At 47.1% G+C, this 25,608-nt stretch overlaps 1 protein-coding gene across 1 annotated transcript in view; it reads right to left on the bottom strand.

The window, feature by feature from the left end:
• Positions 1-283: 283 nt before the first annotated feature.
• MKKS (MKKS centrosomal shuttling protein) overlaps positions 284-25,608 on the bottom strand; it is a 75,792-nt gene continuing 50,467 nt past the window's right edge. Inside the window, exons 3-4 of the mRNA XM_069234116.1 lie at positions 23,643-23,753; positions 284-1,047 (exon numbers count right to left, since the gene is read on the bottom strand). Coding sequence (XP_069090217.1) covers positions 607-1,047; positions 23,643-23,753 — 552 coding nt within the window. The 3' untranslated portion in view covers positions 284-606. The remainder of the gene's footprint in view (positions 1,048-23,642; positions 23,754-25,608) is intronic.

Raw genomic sequence — 25,608 nt, 5'->3', positions numbered from 1 at the left:
AACATTTAATGACTAGTTTTATAACTGTCTCGTGAGAGGAGATCAGGCAACTGAAAATATGTAAGAAAGCTTTTCGTTTAGCACCCACTGAAAATCCAGAAGGCATTTTCTTCACCTAGTTTACATTCAACAAGCATGAATAGATGAGTGAAGACGTAACATGAATACTTTAGAACACATTGCAATAATCACTGATGTAAACTGTCTGGTGAACGGGTGAAGCAATCCATAACCGTTTAAAATGCAGATTGCTAGCCCACTTCTGCAGAACAAAAACAGCTGGTTCCATATCAACGTTTATTTTATAATGGGTGCAATAATATTGTGCAATTAATCTGGAAACATACGGAAACTGATTAAGATGTAGCATTACTGTCTTCAAAAATATCAATCAATTAATCAGCTCTATCCGCCACAAAAAAATGAAAATTATGTTTTTAAATGTACCGTTAAAAGCGAAACAGTAAGCTTTTTTGTTAAAGAACAAATTACAATTAGATCTGGATACTGCATTATGATCAGACTTTTATTTCATATATCGTCCAAGAACGGAAATTTCGTCTGCAAAAGTCATACACGTATTCCGATAAAAAAACGGAAACATAACTAATTTTGATCCTCAATAACGTAGGCCAGGTCCAAAATGAGAGCGGCTGTCTCCACTGCTACTTGCAGGCCACTGACCTTTGCTACGAAGCAATCTAACACAAGCTGGTCTTTGGGGTTCATCTGAACCTCTTCAGAACAGTCTTGAGGATTAAATGGGCTCCCACGGGTTCCAAGAGCTGTCAGAGAGAAAGCCTGATGTTTCTTGTACAGACCACAGCCGCATTGTACAAGTGAATTCGGATAATTTGAATCCAAGGGCGTACCAGGTGGAGATGACCACAAATGTCCTCTGCATGTGTCAGTAAGGAGTTCACCCCCATCATGTTCCAAGCTGCGAGCTACTGATTCAAGTGACTGGGAAAAAACTTCAGCCACAATCTGGTAGTCAGTGCGTGAGCAATTCAGGCCTTGTAGAATGCTGTCCGGAACACATGCGCTCTGCAAAAGAAAAACAATTAGATATTAACATACAGACATACATTAAAATGTCCGAATACACAGGACTATTTTCCAAAAATCCTTTGCTTTCTTAAGGCGATATAGAAATAAACATGTCAAAGATGTTGCTAAAATGCATCTTTGGACCTATTAGATCAATATCAGTGATAGGTTCGTGGGAATTTAGGAAATTTGGAGGTGTTGCTGTGAAATTGCTGCCATGCCACTACCTTTTCTCTTAGAGGATCTATTTGAATTTAAAACATAGTAGTCATGAGGCGTAGCTGCTAATACATAAGGCATAGATTCACTGCTGAGCCAAGTCAAGGAAAAAAAAAAGAAAAAAAAAAAAAAAAAAGGAGCGATAACCCGCACTAACAGGGCTTTAAGCCTAATCTGTGAGACCCCAAAGCCAGGACACTGCTAACAGAGGGAGTAGCCAGGCAATGAGTGAAAGGTGCGGGTTCCCTAGATGGCAACTTGATGTGGCCTGCTGTGACGAGGAGAGAAGACTGACCTATAAAGGAGGTTACTGTGATCAGCAGAAGATGCCTGTGGTGTTGGTGGCGGCAGGCCTCACACACAGACACAGTGAAGGATTCATCAGAGCGGTGCCTCAGCAGAGGAGAAGGCTGAGAAACAATGATTGAGGATGGTACCAATGGAAATGGGATGTGTGAGGCCCAAGACAAGTGGCAGAGACATTAGGTGGCTGTGCCCTGGAGGACTGAAAGCTTCTCCCATGCAAGGCACTGGAAATACAGGCAGGAAGATGGGGGGTCTAAGGCAATGGGAAGGTAGGAAGGGGAGGGGGTGGTCATAATTTGAAGTGCATCCAATGGGGTATTGAACTGTCAAAAGTGTGAACATGCTAAAAAGACATCCTACATTGGGACACTTTGACAGGGGCTCAGATTGGAGCACTCATGAGCTTCTTTTATGAAAATTAACAGAGCTAATAGGGTATGGTTGAGAGATGCCCATTCGACTGTATAACCCAGGGGCCCTCTCAGCATGAAAAAAGGAGCTTGATGTAGCCAAGATCGGATGTCATCACAGATGAAGATTGGTGCTCCTAAATTGCGGTGACCGGTGCAACTTCGAGATGTAGGTGCAAACTTGGGTGGTTCATATCCTGGGTGGTGGTGGTTACAGCTTCTTGGGGCTTGGCGGCACTGCGATGCTGACTATTATTACCTCCGAGTGTGACCACCTGAGCCAGCACCAAGCTACACTGGAGATAATACATAATGAAGTGGCATGAAATGAAATTCAAGACTAGAGATGTCAAGGACTATCCAGGTACTGCAAACTGCACTGAGCACCCAGCAAAAACCCAAGAGGACAGACTTGGAGGTGCTGCCTCCGGGTCAACTGGCAGAGGATGCTGTGTTAGACTTGTAGAGCGAAGGAAAAGGTAAAAGAGGTAATCAGTCCTAAAGCAATTTAATTGATCAGTAAATATTGTTACAAAAGAGCGATGCACTGAACAAACGGTGGTCCGACACCAACGCCCTTCTAAACATTTTTTTTTTTAAACTACTTGAACATACACACCCCAATTAAAACACAAAAGTGCAAGCCAAAGTCTTCATCATGGGAAAGAAAATAGAAGAAAAAAAAGAATCCCCAATGACTACATGATACAGAAGTCCCTCTACACAACGCACAGACCGCTCATAACATCAGGCAAAGCATAGCACTATACCAACACCCTCAAAGAAGCCACTAATAACAGCAAAATGCTTTTCAAGACAATCGAACACTACACGTCAACTCCCTGGGGGACCCCCCAAATGCTTCCTGCATAAAAAACTTAAATGTTTTCAACCTCTTCTTCTGTGAAGAAATACAGAAGATCCAACTGACCTAAAGCATCCTCCATCTCTTGCTTTTTTAAACTTTAATTTTCCAGTATCAAAGCACAAACCGGTAAGAAGTGCTCAGGGTCATATACATTACAGCTTAGATATAAGACACAGCGGTGTATAAAGAGACATGATAAATACAGCCATGCCCCAGAAAGAACGTTGTGGGAGGAGTGAAGTACATCGCTCAATAAAATGAGGACATAGTGTCATGAAAACCCAACTCTGCATGGGCACTCGATGTAGAATGACCAGACGAATCACGGGCTCTGCTTGTCGGAGAGAGTGGGGGGGGGTAAAAAGCATGGGAAAAGGAGAAGGAGGGGGTATTGTTTAATCCGACTCGTCAGGCTCTAGGGTGAGTAAGTAGTCTCATAGCAGGGGCCATATATCCTTAGGCCGAGAGATGTGGGGTTGTAGCAGGGTATAGTCTTCACTGATGTTATCACACTGTGACATACTCTTCAGCCAGACAGTGTCCCTAGGGCAGTGTCCGCTGCCCCAGTGTAGTGCTATTTCCCGATCTGCAAGTAGAAGGGGGATGGAGGTAATCCTGTGAGTGCCCACTGGTAAATCATGCGTATTCCCCAAAAGTGCCATCAGGGAGGAGGGCTCAAGTATGACACCGATCATGTTATATACGAGGGAGAAGATAGCGGACCATTAGTGTCTGATCAGTGGGCACGTCCAAGTGAGGTGGGCAAAGTCCGCATCAGGGGCGTGGCATTTAGGACACTGGGATGAGCGCATAGGGTCAATGCGCAGCAGGGCTTTGGGTGTGATGTAGGCCCAGTAGTAAACTTTAAAGTGTAGTAATGTGTTTATGATTGATGGAGAAGAGTTTAATCAGTGTAGGGCCATATTTTGTCTGAAAGTGGGCTTCCCAAGTCAGCCTCACAGGCCTCCCGATCCCATGTAGTGGAGTGTGGGGTCATGGCTAGGCAGGTACAGTAGAGTCTAGATACTAGCCTGCCACCGTCCTTGTCAGTGATAATCATGTTAGGGGGAGTCATCCAGGGCAAGGGGCAAGAGGGTATCCTAGAACTTAGTGTGCTATGGCAGCGCCAAAGTATGAAACGATCAATATGTGTGGCATTCTGAAAAAGTGTCATTCATGCGGGAGCACGCTTGGCCATCAGGGAAAAATTCTCCCAAAGTGTGGTGGTACAGGAAGCATTGAACCAATTTCTTCCGAGTGAGGGGGAGCTATGGGTTGTCTGTCAATAAAATATTCGAGGAGTAAAGGGTAGTCTCCCCAGAACATGGCACAGCTTACGCCGGGCCCAGCAAGTAGTGGAAAGCATTTGCATATCAGAGGGGTTAAAAGGGATCCCTTCTGTGAGTATGGATGAAAGGGGTAGGTCACAGATTTGGTCTTTCTCTGGCTTAAGATAGGGATCCCGTGCTGGGGGTGATACCAATGCGGTGCATACCGACACTGTGCGGCCAGTGCTCAGGATAGGGAAGCCTCACTCCACGCACTCGTATGGGAGGGTCAGCGTGCCCCAGCAGATACGGGGTTGGCAGCCAGCCCAGGGGAAACGTAAAAGAAGGCCACATATCTTAGCAAAGAAGTGTTGCATCAGAGTCAGTATATGAAGAAAAAGATAGAAAAAACGGGAGCGTACAACCATTTTGATTATAGCCACTTGGCCTGCCATGGAGAGTGGGAACCCAACAAGCTCTCCCCTTAGGTAGGGCGCATGATTAACAGCGGGGCCAAAGTTGAGTCAAAGGACCTGTTCTCTGTCCCTGTGGATGCGTCTATCCAAATACTTGTTAGAGTCAGTGTACCATGGTAGGGGGCGCGTAGAACTAGTGGTGGCTCTGCCTTCTTGGTCGCACCTCCCAAACAAGACATGTAACTGATGATGACTATAATGCGTGGCAGAGCACAATGTAAATTTGGTGCCATCCTGGCACCGAGCCGTTTAGGGTATGATTGCCAACCGGAGAAGCCCCCTGTTGGGCTGACTAATCCCTCAAAAATACCAAGGCACACAACGGAAGTCCAATAATTACAAGTTTATTTGCAGTACACAAGAGTCTCCAACACATATTTGTAATGTGGTTTATTCTTCACATAGACTAACATACCAGTGCGTGTAAACAGATTACACGCACTGGAATTTTCGTCTATTTGAAGAATAAACCATGAGCTATTCCGTGGTGTGCCTTGGTATTTTCGAGGGACCATGTTAGGGGGTACTTGATGGCCGCCGGCTGTGTGCAATCAATTAGCGGGAATAGCTCAGATTTACCCCAGTTAATATGGTGGACAGAGCCCCCAAAAATTAGAATCTCATGGATTAGTGGTGAGAGATTATCAGACGGGTGGTGGACACAAAAGCTGTATGTCGTCAGCATACATAGAAAGCAGAAGGGGCCTGCGAGAAAGCTGAAAACCACTGTGAATGTGCCGCTCTTAAAAGTGGCGGGCCGGGGGGAGGGGAGTCTATGGCAATGATAAAGAGGAGCAGGGACAGGGGGGAGCCTTGCCTTGCCCTCTTAGCTACGGAGAAGGGGCTCCCGAGTGTCTCATTCACTCGTAAACAATTCAAGGGGCTAGCGTAGAGGAGCATGAAGATGTAGAGGATGCCCAGTTTGGTCAGGGGGAGCTCCCAGAAAGGGCCACTCCAGGGAATCAAGCTCCTTCTCAGCATCCTACAGTACCCACTGTAGTGGGGACTGTTGGGGAGATTCTGCTCAAAATGGCAAATACTGTCAGTAAGGAAGGTGGATCTATGGAGAACAAAGCCCAGCTGAAGAGGGTCAATGATCTGTTCCATCAACAAGGAAAGTCGGGTGGCGAGGACTTTGGCTAAAATCTTATTATCAAAATTGAGAACAAAGAGGGGTCGATAGGAAGAGCTCAGCTGAGGGTCTTTGCCAGGTTTTAACAAAATAATTAGTACTGCTGTCCTGACAGTAAGCGGCAGGAGACCAGCCTCCAGTGACTGGGCATACATGGTCAGGAGTTGGGGAGCCAGAAGGTGTTTGTAAGCTTTGTAAAATGCTCCTGTGAGGCTATCCAGGCCCAGGGCCTTGGACCCATCTAGAGAGTCTATAGCCTGCATGATTTCCTCACAAGTGACAGATTTACTGAGGATGCACTGCTGGCCATCATAAAGCCAAGCCATTGTGGTCTCAGCCAAGTAATACGCAATCCCGTCTGAGTCACCAGTGTGCCGGGAGGAGTTGAGTTGGTCATAGTAGCGCAGGAGCTCTGCCATTATGCAAGTATTATCAGACACAGTGTCGCCACAAGTGGACTGCAATTGGGTAATGTATCCACTCAGATGGCTGAGGTGAAGCAGACAAGCCAAAGTGCATCCAGAGCATTCCCCCTCACCATATCGTTCGGCTGTGGCGTATTTACTCATGAATTCAGACGCAAGGATCGACCATCTTTGGAGCTGCAGTGGGCAATCAGAATTGGAGTCCGCACGGTCCACGCCTCGCAGCTCTTTCTCAACCCAGGACAGCTGAGATTGTATGTCCTGAAGGATGCCAGCATGCTTGGAGATGCACTCCAGAGGACAGCCTGGGTCATGACGGAGCCAACATTAAGGGTAAAATACACAACAACTGCATCCCAAGCTCAGATCTGAAGGCCGTCATGGACAGCATTGATTGGAAACAGCCATTAGCGCTCCAGACCGCCACCATAAGGAATCAGTAATACTAAATAAACAGGTCAATGATCAGATAATGTGCGGGGTAAATTCACTATATATGTTGTCCAGGTCATGACATTAGCAGGGAGGAACCAGTAGTCAAGCCTTGTCCAAACAATGAGGGGAAGAGTAGAATGTGAAGTCGTGGGTAGTGGGGTGACACACGCATCACACATCATGAAGCATGGGGTAAATCGGTAATGCCACGGAGGACCCTACCCCCAGGCTAGGGGTTTGCCAGTAGTTTGTATGCCAGTAGTGTCAACCTGGGGATCCTGCACTAGGTTGAAGTTCCCACCCATGAGGATTAATGTCCACGTTTACCTTTCCATGAGAGAACACATGGTCAAACATAAGTCAAGTGTGCGTTTATTAGGGCCGTAGACGTTTACCAGTAGGGCAGGTTTGTCTGCCAATATTCCTGCCAGTAGGACGTAGTGGCTACTAGGGTCTATGAAACTAGTGTAAAGGAAGAAGGGGACGATTTTATGGATAAGGGTGCAAACCCTCCTCGAGTAGGAGCTGTCGAGTAGGAGCTGTAGCAGGCAAAATAATAGTGCGATCCCCATGTGGAAGCAAATTTATGGGAATCTCTGGGGAAGATGGGTTTCCTGGAGGAATGCTATTTTCACCCAGTGGCAAGATAAATACGAAAGCACTTGCTTCCCTTTGCGTGGGTTGTTAAGACCATGGATATTCCATGTGAGGAGGGTGAGGTCTGCGTATTTCTTCTGGCATCCATGGGCTTTCATCGAGAGGAGTTCGATATAGGGAATCGGGCCATGTTTGTACTAGTTACATTAGATACCCAGTAGTCGCAGTGAAGGAGAATGGGGCGAACATTAGCACAGTATGTCTCAAATGGTGATGGCAGCAGGGAGCAAGTGGAGACAGCTGGTTCTCCAGTGTAAGCTTGTCAGGCCGTTGGACCCTGGGGCTGACAGGACCATAAAAGGTAGAGGTTTGTGACACCAAATAGATGTGCAGGGTCAGGAACAAGCAGCATGGAAAGTGGGGGCGGCGGGCATCCCTTGTCAGTACGGGCCACTGTCTCCCCGCCCGCATAGAAACCACTTCTGGTGCTTTCCATCATTAGGAAGCAGGCTGCTAGGAGTCAGTGGCCACGATGTGCAGGCTGCTTCATTGATGGTATGTGCATTGTGTGGCAGATGTTGAACAATGGGAGGTCCTGACAGCAGCGGGTCTGCACACAAACAGGGCATCTCCCACAGCAAGCCCCTGGCCCACTTACCAGTTCTGCCACAGCAGGCGATAGCCGCAGTCTGTAGAGGCGGCCTAGGCAGGTATGCAGTATTTCACCCCCCCCCACCTTCCACCCCCTTACCAGGCTGGACAAACAGTTCACATGGACTCCAGAAATGCCTGCTAAGCAGCAGGTGATGAGGGGAGCAATCCGGGGCACCAGCAAGACTCAATAGTCTCAGCCTCAGGCTCACCTGTGGCCCCTGTCACCACAGGACCTCCCAGGTGATGCCAGGCAGTGCAGATTTCCCATGAGGCTGAAGGGTTTTGAAGCAGATACAGTGACAATAAACCCTGCAAACTACAGTGCTCTGTTTGCGGTAGGTCCCATGCGTGGGTGTTGGTGGATGGTGTGAAAGAGGCAATTCAGACTAAAAAACAATTGGGCCACAGCCCCGGAGCTTTATGGGGTGGGGGCCATGTCATAAGACAGCCTAGCCATGCCCCCGTCCTTCATCTAATATGTCCACCCCTTCTTGTAGAATTAGGCAACGGTCAGCCTTTAAAACCGTATCTCTTGCAAATCTTGTTAACTTACTCAAGACACTCAAAGCCTCTTCTTATGAAGATGATGTGTTACTTATGTCCTTCATATAAGCATTACAGGGTGGCTCTCTCACCATTACCAATGCCTCCTTAACTAAAGGCATCATCCCAGAAGCTCTCAAGGCAGGCCAGATCTGCTCACTCCTATAGAAACCTACACTAGGCCCTAATGACCTCTTCTACTATCGACCCATCACTCACCTACCATTCAGCTGCAAGATCACCGAAAAAACAGTATCTTCAACTCCAAGATCAGTGATAACCATAGTCTGCATGACTACCAGTCTGGCGTTGGATTACGCTGCAGCATAGATCCTGCTGAACAAAGAGGATTCCTGTCTCATGAGATTGGTGGACATCTCCACTGCCTGCAACAGAGTTGACTGTCCCACCCTCATACCACCCATGGTGTCTCAAATGACATTCACCAGCAATGGCCTTCACTGCTGCTCCCCATACCTTTCCAACCAACACCTGTTTGTTTACATAGGCACCTCCAGGACCAAAAATCTCCCCGTCACCTGCAGAATCCACAAGCGTTTCATACTGTCTCTGGCCACCTTCAAACTCTTCTTGGAGCTACTAGGTGTTCTACTCAGATAACAGCATTAGGATTCACCACTATGCCAATCAACCACATCTCTGCTTGAAGGTCCTCTATGCTTCAGACATCCACTGCCTCAAACACTGAATGCACATCATCAAGACCTGGATATCCAATGCCTACCTAAAACTCAACCCAACCAAGGCAGAATTCCTGTTATTTGCCAAGGAAAACAAACAGGAAGCAGTACAAGAATAACCTACTTAACAGCACATATCATCCCTGGCCTGAAGAAATAAACACCCTCTTCCTGATGGAACTCCGTTGGCTCCCGTTGCTGGCCTGCACTATATTCAAAGTCAGCTGCATGATTTACAAAGTCATCATGACCAGCACAATCACTTATCTGACAGACTAGCTCTCCATCTCTGGTGGTGCTTGGCACACCTGCAGCCAGGACACCATCAGACTGCAGACTAAGACGTGTAAAAAAGAAAAAACAAGCCAGCCGCTCATTTCCATCTTTGCACCCTGGATCTGGAACAACATCCCCATATACATCAGGACCAGCCCAGTGCTGCTCCAATTTAGAAAAGAGTCTAAGACTCAACTCTTTAAAGAGGACTACAACACCATGTATTAACCACGCACAATGCAGCTTCTTTTATTCTTGTACTGTTTGCTTGTCTTTGGCCCTATATAGAGCACTGCTGCTTCCTAGCCAGGTTTGCCCTATAGAAACACTATAAACATACCAAAAATATGAGTGGAGAAATCATCGCTGAAACTCTTTCTCGAGAACTAGATTCTGAACACCTTGTCACCCAAAGGACTATATAACAACTTTTTTGCAATATAAAGAGCACACCGAGCTGAGACACAAAGGCCTCTTCCTGCTGCTTCATCTAAGGCTGTTGTTCCAAGACTATTTACCTATAGGGATAGGGATATTGGGCGAGCGAAGAATCATAAAATTATAAAATATTACACACCTCTTAGGGCCCCAGGAGGGGATCTTGGGAATGGGTATAGGGTATGAGCTGCAATTCCCATGAACAATACATTTCATAACTATTCTGGAATCAAACACAAGAGTTTTAGTTGGAGGTGTGGCTTGGCCAGCAAAGATGGCAGATGTGAACCTTTGAGGCTCCGCTCGCCAGCCCGCACATCAACTTCCAATGGGGCTTGGGTCTCCGACCGAGGGTCCCCCATCTATCCTAAGACAACATCAGGGCAATATTGGAGAGGACCTGCGGGTACCAGAGTGCTATACCCGGACTCAGACAGCACTCCTTTCCAGGCTCCGAGCAGCGCTCAAGGTGTGGTGGCCTGGAGGTTGCAACAGAGTCTGCCTGCTGCACAAACCAGACACCAAAGCTGCAGTAGGGCCAAGGGGCCCTTGAGAGACTTTAGAGGAGCCCCCCCGTGTGACACCCGCACTCTGCTGCCCACACCTTGCCGTTATTTGCCTGGGTCCACCCAGACTAACATAGGGTGCCGTCCCCTTCCTTATTTGGGGCCCCAGAGCCTCCACCTGACATCCAGACAGTGGTTCGGGACCAGGGCAGCAACCTTCTGACTCTGCCAACGATGGTGCCACCTGCTGCCTTTGCACTCTCCCCCACATCTGGGCGCACAGTTCGGTGCATGGGGGAGAACTCATAGGCCTGAGGCCCTCCTCTCTCTTTCAATGGACTGAGACCTCGCAGAACCTGCACAGAGGTGAGCCCCGGAATTAGGATTTACACTGTGACCCCACACAGCGTGCTGGGCCTTCTTCCTTCCTTCCTCCCTCCCTCCCTCCCCCCCCTTGCAACAGTGCTCGACTCTGTGTGTGCGGGGGGCTCCTCACCACTGGCACTGAAAACATTGAGTGCCAGGCATCTGGACAAGGCGCGATCTCTTCAGCTGAGGTAACCTGTGCGGTGGACAACTGCTGGCCTGTGGAGCTTTTCCACTACCCCCTCACACCGGCTTTCTAATCGGTGAGCACGAGGTGGCTGACCAGCACAGTGTTCTTCTGCTGCACGGCTTCACCCTATACACCACCACTGGACCTACTCACAGCTACCTCTCCACAATACCAATCTGCGGCCTCTTCCCTCCCACCCCCCTCACATCAGCGCTCTAAACGGTTTCCACAAGGGGGGCTTCTCATCACTGGCCCTGAGAGCACTGAGTGTGGGGCCTCTAGGCAGGATGGAATTTCTCCAACTGTGGTACTCTGTGCGGCATCCCACTATGGGTCTTTGGAACTTTTTTCCCTACCCCCTTGCGCTTAAATCGATACATGCAAAGGGGCCAGCCAGCATAAAATTCTCCTGCTGCAGGGGCAGGGAGCCCATCCATCACCTCCTCATTCATCAGTACCACTCCAGAGCACAGGAGTGATTTGATCACATGAAGCGGTAGCAGGCAACTTGGGCCCCTGCAGCATACCCCATACATCATTAAATGGGAGATACTCACCATTTTGACATAACCCAACTATGGGGCACGGTATGCTCCTTGGCAGCCTCCATGATCCTACCCCACAATCTGACAGCTAACACCCACCAACAAATACTCAACTGGCCAACCTCCCCACGACCCTTCTCCCATGCATCAGCGCTATAATTGGTGTGTGTGGGGGACGAGAGGGATCCAGCTGATAATGTGAGCTCACCCCTGTATTCTGCCTGAAGCCAGCCACACTCGAAGTGCGCACGATCAGATTTACCCCTCCCGACGCAGATGTTGAGTTTGCCATTTGCACAGGGAACCGTTTATACGAGCATTGCCTTCCTGTTGATCCCCAGGCCCTCCACCAGCTCAACCACATCACCCTTTGGCCTCCCATGCTCCACCCACATACAGGGAAGGTGGTGGGAATTCCCTCTGAAAGCCTCACATACAAACTGAAAAGGAGCAACCCTCCCTCCTACACTATGGGCAAACTTCGATCAGCCACCCCAGGGCTTTCTTCAACAGGTGTGGCCCTACCACCAACCATCCCTGAAACACCACAGATAGGACATACCCCAGTGTTGTCTACTTCCAACAAGCTGGACCAAGTGTTAGCTGCCATTGAACATCCCCACATCTCAGTGGAGACAGAGCTTGCTACCTTGGCACCTAGCTCAGCTTTCTTTGCGACAATCATCGTAAGCTTGTCAACAAGGTCACAGAGGGCAAAAGAAGCATAAACACCCTGCAGCCCCTTGTAGAAGATAAGGGAAGTGCTATATGGGATCTGCAGGAATGAGTATGCCATCTGGAGGATCAAGCAGAGGATATGAAGGGCCACACCCGGAGAAGTAATGTCTACCTGGAGAACTTGTTCAGGCCATTCACCTTCAGCTCTGAACTCACCCCCTTTTTCACACTGGAGAGAGCTTAATGGGTACCAACACATCACCCCCCCCCCCCATACCCCCAGAGTCTCTACCACACCTAATGTTGGCGAAACTGCTCCATTTCAAGGACCAGAATGCCATTACTCTCTGCGGCTCGCCACGCTGGCCCTCAAACTAGAAGACACAGTTCAATGGCTACAAGCCTCATTCCTAGAGGTCAAATGTCACCTCTGACAATATGGGGTCAGGTACTCACTCCTTCTCCTAGTGTGTCTTGTGACCCTGTTCGAAAGGCACCTCACACGTCGTCACCGCTCCCAAAAAAGTCGGAAATTGGGTAGACCAACACCATGGAACAAGCTCTACACATCACCCTATTCTTACTTCGACAGCTCCTCTCCCCTTTGAAAATGGGGGACTATAGCTTAACGCTTCCCGACACAACGCTCCATCCCAGTGACATCACCAGACTTGGAGTAGATTGTTAAAAACAAGTGCCAGGCTTTACAGGCAGTTGCTGCCACGAATACTGATATAGTCGAACCCAAAGACCCCCACATATTCAGCAGAGATGACAACACTCAGACAGCTCACAGCAAGACTCAATGACCCCCACCATGTGTGACCCCACAGACTACGAATACGCTCATTTAAAGCAAACATGCTAGTTGTTACCTGAAAAACTATTACTTACTGGGGAGCGCTGCTTGTGTAACCCATGAAGCTATGCTCCACTGTTGCATACACTCCGATTGTTTTCCTGTTCTTTCAAAACAATCCTCAAAACAATACTCCTGAATCTCTCAGAGGGTGGTCCTTAGCCCTTCTCTAGCACCCCCTAAGGGCTTCGCCTGTTGAGCACACTACATGAACACCCCCCCGGCATGCGCATCACCCATCAACCATTATATCCCACTCTCAACGGAACCACAACAAGAGATCTCTACCCCCGGTACCAGCCAGAAGGCCTGAGAACCGCCCCAAACTCACATGAGGTTTACATGCTAGAAGCCTAGCCATTCCCTGCTATACAATAGGTCTTTACAAGTAGATACTTCCTTTGGGCAGACTGCCAGTTGTAATAGGCTCCCCCATGTAATTTTGAATACCATCCCAAATGTTTCTCAGTCCCAGCCATCTCCCATGTTACAGACATTGTGACAGAGAAAGGGCATGCAACCCCTAAGTCGGTGACAATAGTGGGATGCCGCACCTGGCGGCAGGCCTCTTCCCCTCCCCCCCCCAAACCTTCCTTGAATCATGCACCCTAGGGACACGGACTTCTACTTCATCATGCTGGATGTATGTGGCATGCATACAGCTCGTGAGCGATAAACTATCTATTCTTATATAAAACGTCAACAAGCCCAGATAATCTGCTTGCAGGAAACCCACACTACGAAGGACGAACTAGAGTGCCTCCACCGGTTCAGGCGAGGCACACTACATAGCACTACATATTTAGTGTATGCACAAGAAGCCCTGGTCTAGATCCGACCAGGAACTCCCCTTCAAGTGTTAGATTCTTTCATATATGAGGAGGGACGTTATGTACTTCTGGAGGGTTGCTAGATGTCTGACCCTTACTCTTTGGTAGTTTATAAACCCCGAATATCGATCAGGGTCAATTCTAGGACACCCTTTCTGCAGTGCTAGCGCACAAGACCCTACCCACCTGGATCTTAGGTGGAAACTATAACTGTCCTTGATCTTGACAGATCCCACATCCCCTACCACATTTGCCTGGATGCAAAACTGGTCTTTACAGGATGCATAGTGATCCCACTATCCATCTGCCAAACTGCACTCCTTTTACTCTCCCATCTCTCAAACTATAAGCACACCTAGACAGCTTCCTCTGCTCAATCACCATAGTCCCCCAGATATGCCACACTGACTACCTAGGCCGCATAGTTTCCGACCATGAGGCGCACTTAATTGATTTACACTGGATGACCCCCAGGCCATCGACCCCAATTTGGCTCCTCCAATGTGACAGTCTTCCGCGATAAGCAGGCCACCCATATTCATCAATATTTTTTATGAAAATCAGAGCACCGCATCTACTAGAATGCTGGAGTGGATCGCCTGCAAGCTGGTCATCAGAGGTTACTGTATTCAGCAGATAGTGGGTAAGAGGCAAATGCTAGATAAGGAAAACACATCAACCAAGCCGCAACTTACAGCTAGGGAAGGCTGCAGACTGCGACCCTGCATTGCTTCCACAATTATCGGCAGCCAAAACATCCCACACTGACCTACTGGAAGGCCTCCGTTGTTTCAACTTCTCCACTCATGCGGCAAGAGTTCACAGAGAAGGCAACAAATCCGGACACCTTTTTTTCTTCCTTGTGCTTCCCCGTATGGCGGTAAGGCCCAGGATGCTAGCCTATACCAAACTATGGTATACCAACCCAACTTCTAGGTTAAGGCTGGGCTGCGTGGTCTTTGCTACTTTTCTGGTTTGCTGTGGGACTAGACAGGGATGACCTCGGTCGCCACTGCTTTTAATTCTAGCAAGAGCCAAAGTTGTGACTGGGGCATTCCCCTAGCAGATAGGACCATTCCGTATCACTAAACGCCGACGACCTACTGATATATCTCAAAGATGTCGCCTCGGACCACTCCAAGATATAGACCACTCTGACCACAGCTGCAGGACTGCAAGGAAATGGGAGAAATCGGCCATATACCCCTCAACCCGGCACAGCCTGAGATATCTGTGCAACTGGGTGACACACCCTTTCACTGGCAAAGAGCGGAACTCTGCTACCTGGGAATCCACTTATACCACACCCCATTAGACCTCTATGAAGACAACCTCTGCGCAGTGATACCCACAATCTGGGCACAAATCCAGTTCTGACAATCACTCCCCATAGCCCCTTTTGGACAAGTAGCCCTAGCCAAAATGGTTCTTCTGCCACGTTTAATCTATTATTTTGCCAATCTCCAGATAGTCCCACCGCATTCCTTCTTTAGAGAAGTAGATACCCTACTAGGCACTCTTATTCTTCTTCTTACTGCAATTACCAATAGGTCGTGGAGGGCTGAACACTCCCTAGTTCAAAGCGTATCACTTCGCAGCACAGTTGCAATAGCTCTCAAGATGGACTGCCGGGCGGTACATGGGTGAGACAAGGGCAAGGAGGGCATCCTTCTACCGTCCCAAGTGCATAGCTTCCTATTTCCGAAAACTGCACCCACCTCCTCACACACACACACACACACACACAGACAGACTACAGGTGTTGGTGGACCATACATGGAAATTCCCGCCATTTCGTTTAGTGAAAGGCGTCCTTCAATTTGCTCCAGTCTGCAGTTTGCTGCATAGATATTGTTGATAATTCTAAAGTTGATGCTGTTGTACCCTGCGAATATAAAGGTTATTTAATGGGGCAAATCCTATTTCTTTGAAAATCCAGACAGTGTCTGGAAATGGCTAAAGATGTATGATAAAACCCAAACCCAATTAAACCACAATGAGAACGCCAAAAAGCAGCAACATGCATAGAACTGTTGTTGAGTAAGGATCACAGTCTGCACCAGAAGATACATAGAACCTGTGTTCTGTATGATGGTACTGTTTAAGCAAACAAACAGCAATCAAATATACAGATGGTACCCTAAGCCAAAATAAACTAGATGAATGCACAATGGGCAGAAAATGAGACAGGTATCAGACTGAGTGCCACAACCCATGTAGCATCTATGTATGCAGAAGACACCTTAATTTATCTAAGAGATTACAAAAGGTTAATTTGCTGCTCCTACGACAGCTCACCCGATTTGGTGAGTCCTCATGCTTAATCACTGACTGAGAAAAATCCAAGCGAAGCAAGAACTTGAATCCTCTTGCAGGATGGCGTGTGCTGACCTGTTTAAGATATTAGGGTGAAAAGGTAACATGATGCAGAGGCTCCATATTCTCTTAACGTGGGAAAAGTGCTAGAGGGCATAAAGAGCTTGGCCACCCTTCTGGAACTTGCTTGGTGAATGGAAATGTGACACAATCCTCTATTATTGTCTGCACTATCGGCTGAGTGCCCTAACTGGAGCAGAGGACAGAGTGAGGACGACTGCAGCAGAAAGAAGTGCTAGCCCCCTGGCAAAGGCAGTGGGCCCATCCAATGGATGTGACAGTGGAAGGCAAAGCGGCATCACAGTACTGGAGAGGTGCTGATTCCCATCGCTGCTGAAGGTGGTGAGCATAAACCAGTGTGCATGCTGTGCAAAGGAGATTCAACAATACATGGTGGGCTGGCAGCTTGAGAGTAGTTAACATTCCCTGGCGAGGATGCCCCTGGTGCATAGAAGCCCCCTCCCCTACTGTGGGACACTTATGTAAGTTTACTATTTTTGGAGATGCACAAACTGCACGTTTAATTTTCCTAATAGTAATACACGGCTGAATGGAGACTCCACAGTCAGAGGGGAGAACTCTGCACATTAAAGGATAGGACAGTCCTATCTTTTTATATGTGGACTGTCGGCAACAAGTGTGGGATCTCTGCGGTCATAAAATAATTATCAGTAAAATTTAACTTCTAGGTTGTGAATACCAAAAAATAGTAAACTTACACAAAAGTGTAAGTTCAACTTTGTGAACCAGTCCCACTGGTCGGACAAGCAGCTGGCAGGGGGCAAATACTTTATGAACTGGCCCATAATCATCACTGTGATGCCTCTCCTGCTCGAGGTCATTCATAATGTCTGTGACATCCTGTTCTGCACGGGATGGAAGAGATATACCATCTGGTGCTTCTACGAAGACACCTGGCCGTGCCGACCACACAGCTTGATTCATTAACTGAACTGTTTGTCCACCCCGCAGCCCCAGTGAAAAAAGGGATGGCCCTTGCAGGGAGACATGGGATTCGATAGACACCCTGGGCTCAAGCAGCAAACTTGCATTGATCAATACACTGGGGGCACCAGGAGCCAAGAAGTGGGATAGATGCAACGCAACATAAGCCAGAATCCACAGGCACACAGATCCTGGTGGTTGTAGAGCAATCCAGATAACCATTGGAAAACAACATTAACACATTAACTTTAGAAAATAACCTGGTGTCAGCAGACATGCATAAAGTTAATAAGTGATCACTGGCAACAAAGAGGGATGTGCAGCCAAATTGGCTGACCCGAGGAAGATGGTTTGCTCCGCCTTGAGTACAAGCTTGAAGAAATGGAGGTCGGGTCTTCACAGAATAACCTCTGCTTCGTTGGATTCCTGAAACATGTGGAGGGGACTGTCCCCGATATAATCTTAAGCCGTGGATACAAGATTTTCTACAGCCAGATAGACTTTCATCTGGTCCAGATGCCCCCACCCACCAACCACCTATACACATGCTATGATCATGCAGATCTTGAATTAAAGGGATAGGGGCATGATCTTATGAATGATTCCCACCATAGGCGATCCCCACTATGAAGATAGGATCCTATAAGCGTTCCCTGACAATATGCAAAACCTTTAGTAAATGAGTGGCAGTAAAGCAAAAACTGAAATCTATGAACCTTAAGCACATGTTGCTGTTTCCAGCCAAACTGAAGGTCACACGTTACTGCAAATCTCTCTCTCTCTCTTTTTTTTATTTTTTTAATTTACATCCAAGTAGTTGCAACTACACAGGGGCGGTGTCGAGATCAGGGTCACCGGAACAATACAGTGGAAGAGGACATCGTGGGTGACCACCTGCGGTAGGAGATGTAATAGGAGCGAGCCTACCAAGACTGTTGAACAGCTGGTGGTATGTGAAGATGGAGCACTGGACAATATTAATCATGATGAAAGACACAGGAACACTCTCCAGTGAGCTGACCAGCCAGCTAGTGGGGGACATGATTGAAGACTAAGGATCTTGGGCATAGGGGACCTGCTGGGCAAATTTGCCATTGGTGACATGTACTGGGCAGACACTATAGGGTGGAGCTACATCTCCAGAGTAAACTTGATAAGTATCGTAGGCTATGAAAGTCCACATGAAAGAGGGAGCAGATGTGCAGGGATTGCAGGGTTTGGACTGAACTGATTTTGAAGTGTCCAATGCAGAAATTGTTATGCTGCCATACCACCACACCCCTCATGGGTCAGCTATCCAGTCAGAGAAGAGCACCTGCTGCGGGTGAGCGCCTCTTCCGAACGGGCTGTGGTGGAAAAATGTGGTATGCTTATGCGGTCCGTTTGCCACACAAGCATATAGGATCTTTTGAGGGCCTTGTCCTTGGGTGAGTAGCTGGGCTGGTGTTAGCCTTAGTGTCCCCGGGATAATCAGGTCCTTACTTGTACTGAGTCACCTTAATTTTAGCTTATCTCTCTCTCTATATATATAGAGAGAGAGAGAGATAAGCTAAAATTAAGGTGACTCAGTACAAGTATATATATATAGAGAGAGAGATAAGCTAAAATTAAGGTGACTCAGTACAAGTAAGGACCTGATTATCCCGGGGACACTAAGGCTAACACCAGCCCAGCTACTCACCCAAGATAGATAGATAGATATATATATATATATATATATATATAGATATAGATATAGATATAGAGAGAGAGAGAGAGAGAGAGAGAGAGAGAAAGATAAGCTAAAATTAATGTGACTCAGTAAAGGACGTAAGATAGATAGATAGATAGATAGATAGATAGATAGATAGATAGATAGATAGATAGATAGATAGATAGATAGATAGATAGATAGATCTATCGCTTGTCACCCACACTAGCACTTTACAGATAGCCAACTGGAATGTTTGAGGGATAAAGGCCTACATGAAACGATACCAGACGCACACATCTCAGGCAGCATGGAATGGGGATCACCATGATGCAGGAAGCTCATCGGACAGATGAGGAGGCAGGTATAATGAAAAAGAAATGGTGAGGACAAATGTTCTCTTCCACGTACCCCTCACATGCCAGGGAAATTACTATACTTTTGGCCCAAGAAGTACTCTTTCAGCACAGACACATTGAGCGCCAATACCTCCTACTCTATAGACTGCTGGATGGGTTTGAAGTCTGTATGGTAAATTTGTTTTCCCTCCAATACACACAATAAGATTTTCTTTGAGCCACGTCATCAATTAATTCCGCCATAAATAGAATTGCTATTGATTTGGGCTGGCAAATTTAAATGCATTTGGTTGGAACCTATCCTTATCACCGTGCAAAACGCAATTAAAATAACCAGCCCAGACACCAAACTAAACTGGGGATGATTGCTACACTTGCTGAGGGCTTGCCGAAGATGCCTTGACATTTGGCAAGTCATGCACCCTACAAGCAGACAATACTCATTTCACTCACTGATGTATAGCACTTATATTTGGCTGGATGGTCTCTTATTATCCAGGGAGTTTAGCTCCAGGATAGAAGGAATTAAATGCTTCCTCTCAGACCAATCCCCTTTGGTAGTAAGCTATACTGGGGACGGCTGCCGCACTTGCGACACTCTGGATAAACACACCCTTAGGAAGGGGACACAGCAGGACTCCTTCTTCCCTGGCTCCTTATAAGGGAATGCGCTCGCCATTTACTGCAATTTACCCGACAAACTACGTCGATCATGCCATCTTTCATAGCATCATTGATAATATCAATGTAATATTTGCAGTAACATTTGTGACTGAAAAACTGCATCACGGGGGCACAAGTTATAGTTACCTTAGGGCAGAAGTTATAGTTACTAGAGGTAACTAACTGTAACTGGTGAATTTCTATGGTTTTGTACGTTTAAAATGTGAGCTTAACTAACTTTCATGTAGATATATATATATATATATATATATTTATTTATATATATATATATATATATATATATAATCTCTATATCTATATCTATCTATCTATCCTCCCAGCATGGACCTCCACTTCCAGACCCAGACCAACCCGAATATCATCCAACGCAGCACCCTCATCTACAAATCCTCCGGACCCCATCCCCCTTTCAGCGAATCCATAGCCCACTTCATCACACACCATGCTCTCACCTCAATGGACTACATCCTCCTCAGGGACCTCAATTTCCACCTAGAAAACCTTAACGACCACAACACATCTTCCCTACTAGAGAACCTCGTCACCCTGGGACTCAAACTACTCCTCACTTTGCCAACCCACTCAGCAGGACATATGCTCTACCTCCATCTTCTCCGCCAGCAACGACATTCTTGTCTCCCACACACCCGAACTGCACTGGCCAGACCACCACTGCATCCACTTTTTTCTTCACCAAACCCACTGAGCACCACTGTGCCCACCACCACCCATGGATGCCAACACATAAGCACTCAACCTCCACCAATGGATCTCTGACTGCACCAACACAGTGCCCCCCCCCCTCAGGAAACCCTCCGACAAGCACCCTCACCCGCACAGCAAAGAAGGCCAACTGATTCTCCCCTGCCTTCCAAGAGTCCAAGCGCACCTGGAGACAGCTCGCGAGAAGATGGAAGAACACAAAGACCCTGGCTGCCCATGCAGTCTTCAAAACTGCCGTCACCACACACCACCACCTCATCAGAACACAAAGCAAATGGCCTTTCAGGAAATGATCAATGCCAACGCACAAAACATCAAAGAACCCTTCACCATGATCAAAGAATTCATCAAACCCAGCACAGACTCCACTGACATCCCACCACCAAGACCTCTGAGACAACCTTGTCACCTTTTTCCACTGTAAGATATTAGACATCTACGACAGCTTCGCAACCAAGGACTCACCCACCCCACCTCCAACCCCTGTACCCAAAGACTCCAGCTCCCAGCCGACCCTGCCCAACTGCACCACGCTCTCCACTGACAACACCCTAAAGATCATGAGAACCATCCACTCCGGAGCCCCCTCGGACTCGTCCCCCCACCACATCTTCAACTGAGCAGCACCACCATCGTCCCCAAACTATGCAGCATTATTAACTGCTGCATTGAGTCTGCCACCTTCCTGTAAGAAGAAACCACTGAAGAACTACAGACCTATCTCTCTCCTGCCATTCCCAGCCAAGGTCATTGAGAAGGCCACAAATGCACCCAACTCACCAAATTCATCAAAATCAACCACACCCTGGACCCCTCCCAACAGACCCCACTTCTTGCACAATGGATGACATCTGTACTCTCCTCGACCACGGCGAAACCGCAGCCTTCATCCTCCTGGACTTCTATGCCGCCTTCTACACCATCTCACACCACACCCTCTGCACTAGACTCCATGATGCCGGCATCCGCAGCAAAGCCCTAGATTCGATCCGCTCCATCCTCACTGGCCGAACCCAGAGAGTCAGGCTTTCACCATTCTCCTCGAAACAGACAGATCAGCTGCGGAGTTCCTCAGGGCTTCTCTCTGAGCTCCACCCTCTTCAACATCTACATGGCCCCGCTTGCCAACATCGTCAGAAACCACAGACTCTACATAGTCTCCTACGACGATGACACCCATCTGATTCTCTCACTCACCGACGAGCCTACAACCACAAAAAGTAACTTCCACAACAGAATGAAGACAGTCGCCGCCTGAATGAAGAACAGCTGCCTGAAACTCAACTCAGACAAAACCGAGGTCCTCAGCCAGGGTTCCACCCCCTTCGCCTGGCACGAGTCCTGATGGCCCTCAACGCTTGGACATCTCACCCCCCAACACTCCCATCGACCATGCACGCAACCTCGGCATCATCCAAGACTTCTCACTTTCAATGAACTACCAAGTCAACGCTGTCTCACCCACATTCTTCCACACACTCCGTCTGCTTCAAAAGATCTTAATCGGGATCCATTTTAAGTCTAGGAGAACAGCGACCCAGGGGCTCGTCAGCAGCAAGTTAGACTACAGCAACACACCCTATGCCGGCACCACCCTAACACTCCAAAAGAAACTGCAAAGAATCCAGAATGCCTTGGCCTTTGCTCATCCTGGACATCCCCACCATCGCTGCTACTTCTCCAGTTACCTGAGAGACCTTCACTGACTCTTGACCAACAAAAGAATCACCTTCAAGCTCCTCATACTCACCTACAAGGCCCTCCACATACTTCAACCATCACCTGACCTTCCTCACTGCCACCAGACACCTCTGTTCCTCCCAACTGGCCCTCGCCACAACCCCAAGGATACGCAAGAACTCAGCCAGAAGAAGATCCCTCTCTTAAGACTCCGCAAAGCCCTGGAAGGCTCTTCTGCTACACCTGAGGCAATCACACTCACTACCTCTATTGAAGGTCCTCAAGACCTAGCTCTTCAACTGAACTCCCACTACCCCCCAGTACCTTGAGACCCTGGCGGGTGATTAGCTGCTCTTTACCAGAACATTAATTGATTGACAGAGGGTTGGGACAGTTCTAATAATAGAAAGGGAATACCAGGAGGTACAGGCCGCTCCATAAAAGGAACATTGTAGAGGGTTAGAAGTTCTGAATAAAGGTGTTTCCAAAGGGCTTTCTCTACTTCGAATCGTCTCTGGTCTTAAGAAGGATGGTCAATTAAAACGGAGTTTTCATCTGGAATGCTTGAAGGCTAGAAATACCAGCTGGAATTTGATTCTGGCCTCGATAGGGAGCCAGTGGTTCCATGAGCATTGGGGGATGTTACTGAATGTCTTAGTCGAGGAGAGTAGCATGGCTCCTCCTAATAAGACAGCATTTAGAGGAGTAAACACAGATTAGGAAGCCCCAAATTACTCTGTTAATTCCTGTAAGCCTTGCACGTGTTTTGCTATCGCAAAATCAATAAACACTTTACAAAATACAAAGCCAAACAACTTTTGTTCCAGCAACAAAAACTATCAGCAATTAAGGCATGAGAATACAGACCAACGGGCATAGACTATATACGTGCCCCTACCTTAAATCATAATGGGTGGATATTGGTAATGGTTTTTTTTTGGCTAACCCAGCATGAACTTCAAAGTCAGCTCTACTTTTTGTAATTTTGCATGTAGAATATTTCTCAATTTCGGAAGATACTGAAATTTGTTTTTTTTTCGATAATCATTTGCATAAAAATCATTAAGGACTGATTTCTAGATTTACTTTTTAATTTGGGCCATTGGTTTGGTGAGGTTGTACAAGACCGATGTCTGTAGTTAACAGCTCTAGTGAAATCCAAATGATAGTTAGGTGGCTCTGTGGTTTTCAAAGTAAAGTTCTTAAGGACTAGATAAAAAAGCCAAATTGACCATAAACTATAAAAAGAACTAAAATTGACTATTAATCACCTAAAGAAATGTGATGATAATCTACTGCAAGAGATACTTGACATCATTTGATATAAATATACACAATAAAAGACTTACTGAAAGATTTTGAGCGAACTGGAAGCTTGGATAAATGATCAGATTAAATAATGCACTCACTCACCTTGTATCTCAGATAAGAAGCCAGGTGGCTTTCTGTGCAACCACCTCCCAACAATGCAAGAGGCTGCTTAATTGTTAACTGAAGAATATGTTGTGCAGTGTAACAAGCACGCTGGAAGACAAAAAGAGAGACCACGGTATTGTAGAGTTGATATCCAGAACATCTGAAAACATTGAAAATATAGAAGAAAGCCTCTCCCAAAGTGGCCATGGCAAAAATGGTTAGGATTTCCGGACACACAGTTCCCAATGTAAAATGTTGACAGTCAAACTGGCAGAAACCGCGTACACCACTGCCTGCTCCTTACCTACACCTGTGAAAGACCAAATAACTAGTCCCCTTCCCATTAAAATTAAAACTGAACAGGTAGACACGAAAGTGTGTGGTTATCAGTCGTCAAAGGGGACATGAACGCAATGAACTCCTATCTGACAGTTCGTAAGTGTACGAAGAGGGTTCTAACCCACTTTTGTCAATTGATCTGTTTTTCGTGTCTCTGCGGTAGTGAATAATAATAGCCTCTCACTCAGTCACTGAAAACTCTATGGAAAAATTAAGTTGTGCCATAACCTCCTTTATACCCCCATTTAAAAAATAAGGTCGGTTGCTGCACAGCTGTGGTTAGAGGTTCTTCTGAGGTTACGCATGAACATGTGTGTTCAGATGTTTACAGGCTGGTCAAGAAAATGTTGTCTGGCTCGGTTTGGCACCTGTGCACAGGTTTCCCTTTCGCAGATGGATCCAGGCTAAAGTGATTGTGTCCTGATAAAGCCTAGTAGTTCAATTGGGAATTCACAAATAAATACAGTTTTTTGGGTGAAGTGTAAATTTGTGGTGTTTAAGCTGGTTTTGGATAAAATGTACCTAAAATATGACTTTATTCGAACAAGCTGGAAAGGTTAATGAGCTAGGTTTGTTTTACTCCATAGAAATTCCTTCATGTACTATAAAATGTGGCATATTTCTCTAAGCTAGACTTAAAAGTGGTCTTGCTTTGGGCTGCCATGCTAGGAAAGTTAATTACTCTGCTATCCAGCTAACAGATCAAAGTAACCCTAATACAAGATGCCCAGGTTGGAGAGAAAGGATTTCTCCTGGCAAACAAAGGATGTGGGTAAAACCTCCATAAACTTACCAGCCGCTCCAGCCTACCAAAGAACCTCAGAATGTTGCCAAATTGGACAAACCGATCTGGACAAGAAGACATATGGTTCAGCTATCACAGAGTTTCTTTCAAGTCCTGAGTAAGTGGAGCCTGGCTTAGAGGAGAGGTCTGCTGCAATTTCATTCCAAGCCACCATTGTTGTTCTTTTCCAGAATACTGTGCAAGGGGACTACACAGTCAGTGGGCTGATCCCAGAAAGTGCCAGATGTGGGGGTGTGGAAGAGTAATGTGCCATCATTGGACAGGGAACGCAGTACCTGACCTCTAAAACCCTCCAGGTTCATTCTGAAAACCCTGCACAGGGAAGAATGGTTGAAAAGACGATGACCAAGATAGAAACAGACGTCCACAGCTTAGGAGCCCCTATCTGGAGTGTGGAGACTCCTATTGTGGACTTTTACTCTTTGGATTTTGTCGCCTCTGCCTATAGGGTTATTGGCATCAGCTCAACAACTCCCTCTCAGGACCCATAGATGGCTGGACTTGCTGGGGGACTTCTGTAGACTGTTCTAGTTTGTGGGTGCATTGTGTAACGGCATCTCTACTTTAGTCTTTTCTCTACTCATTTCTCTATAAGCGAGGTTTAAAAAATTGTGTTGATATCTTATCTACATGATGTGCGCACAACTGCACATTAGTGGCCATGAACGTGCAACAGTCACTGGCTAAGTACTACTCCGGGGTTTGCAGACCTACCAACCTTAAGAAAAAAAAAAAAAATCGCTGTGGAAGGAGGAGGGGAGGGGGGGCATAGCCTGGGTAGGGGCGGAGCTTTCTGACCAGAATTACCTAGGAGCCACT

This window comes from Pleurodeles waltl, chromosome 5 (assembly GCF_031143425.1).
Source record: "Pleurodeles waltl isolate 20211129_DDA chromosome 5, aPleWal1.hap1.20221129, whole genome shotgun sequence".
Taxonomy (NCBI): domain Eukaryota; kingdom Metazoa; phylum Chordata; class Amphibia; order Caudata; family Salamandridae; genus Pleurodeles; species Pleurodeles waltl.
Note: the sequence above shows the minus strand (reverse complement) of the source record. Positions and strands in the feature narration are given on the sequence as shown.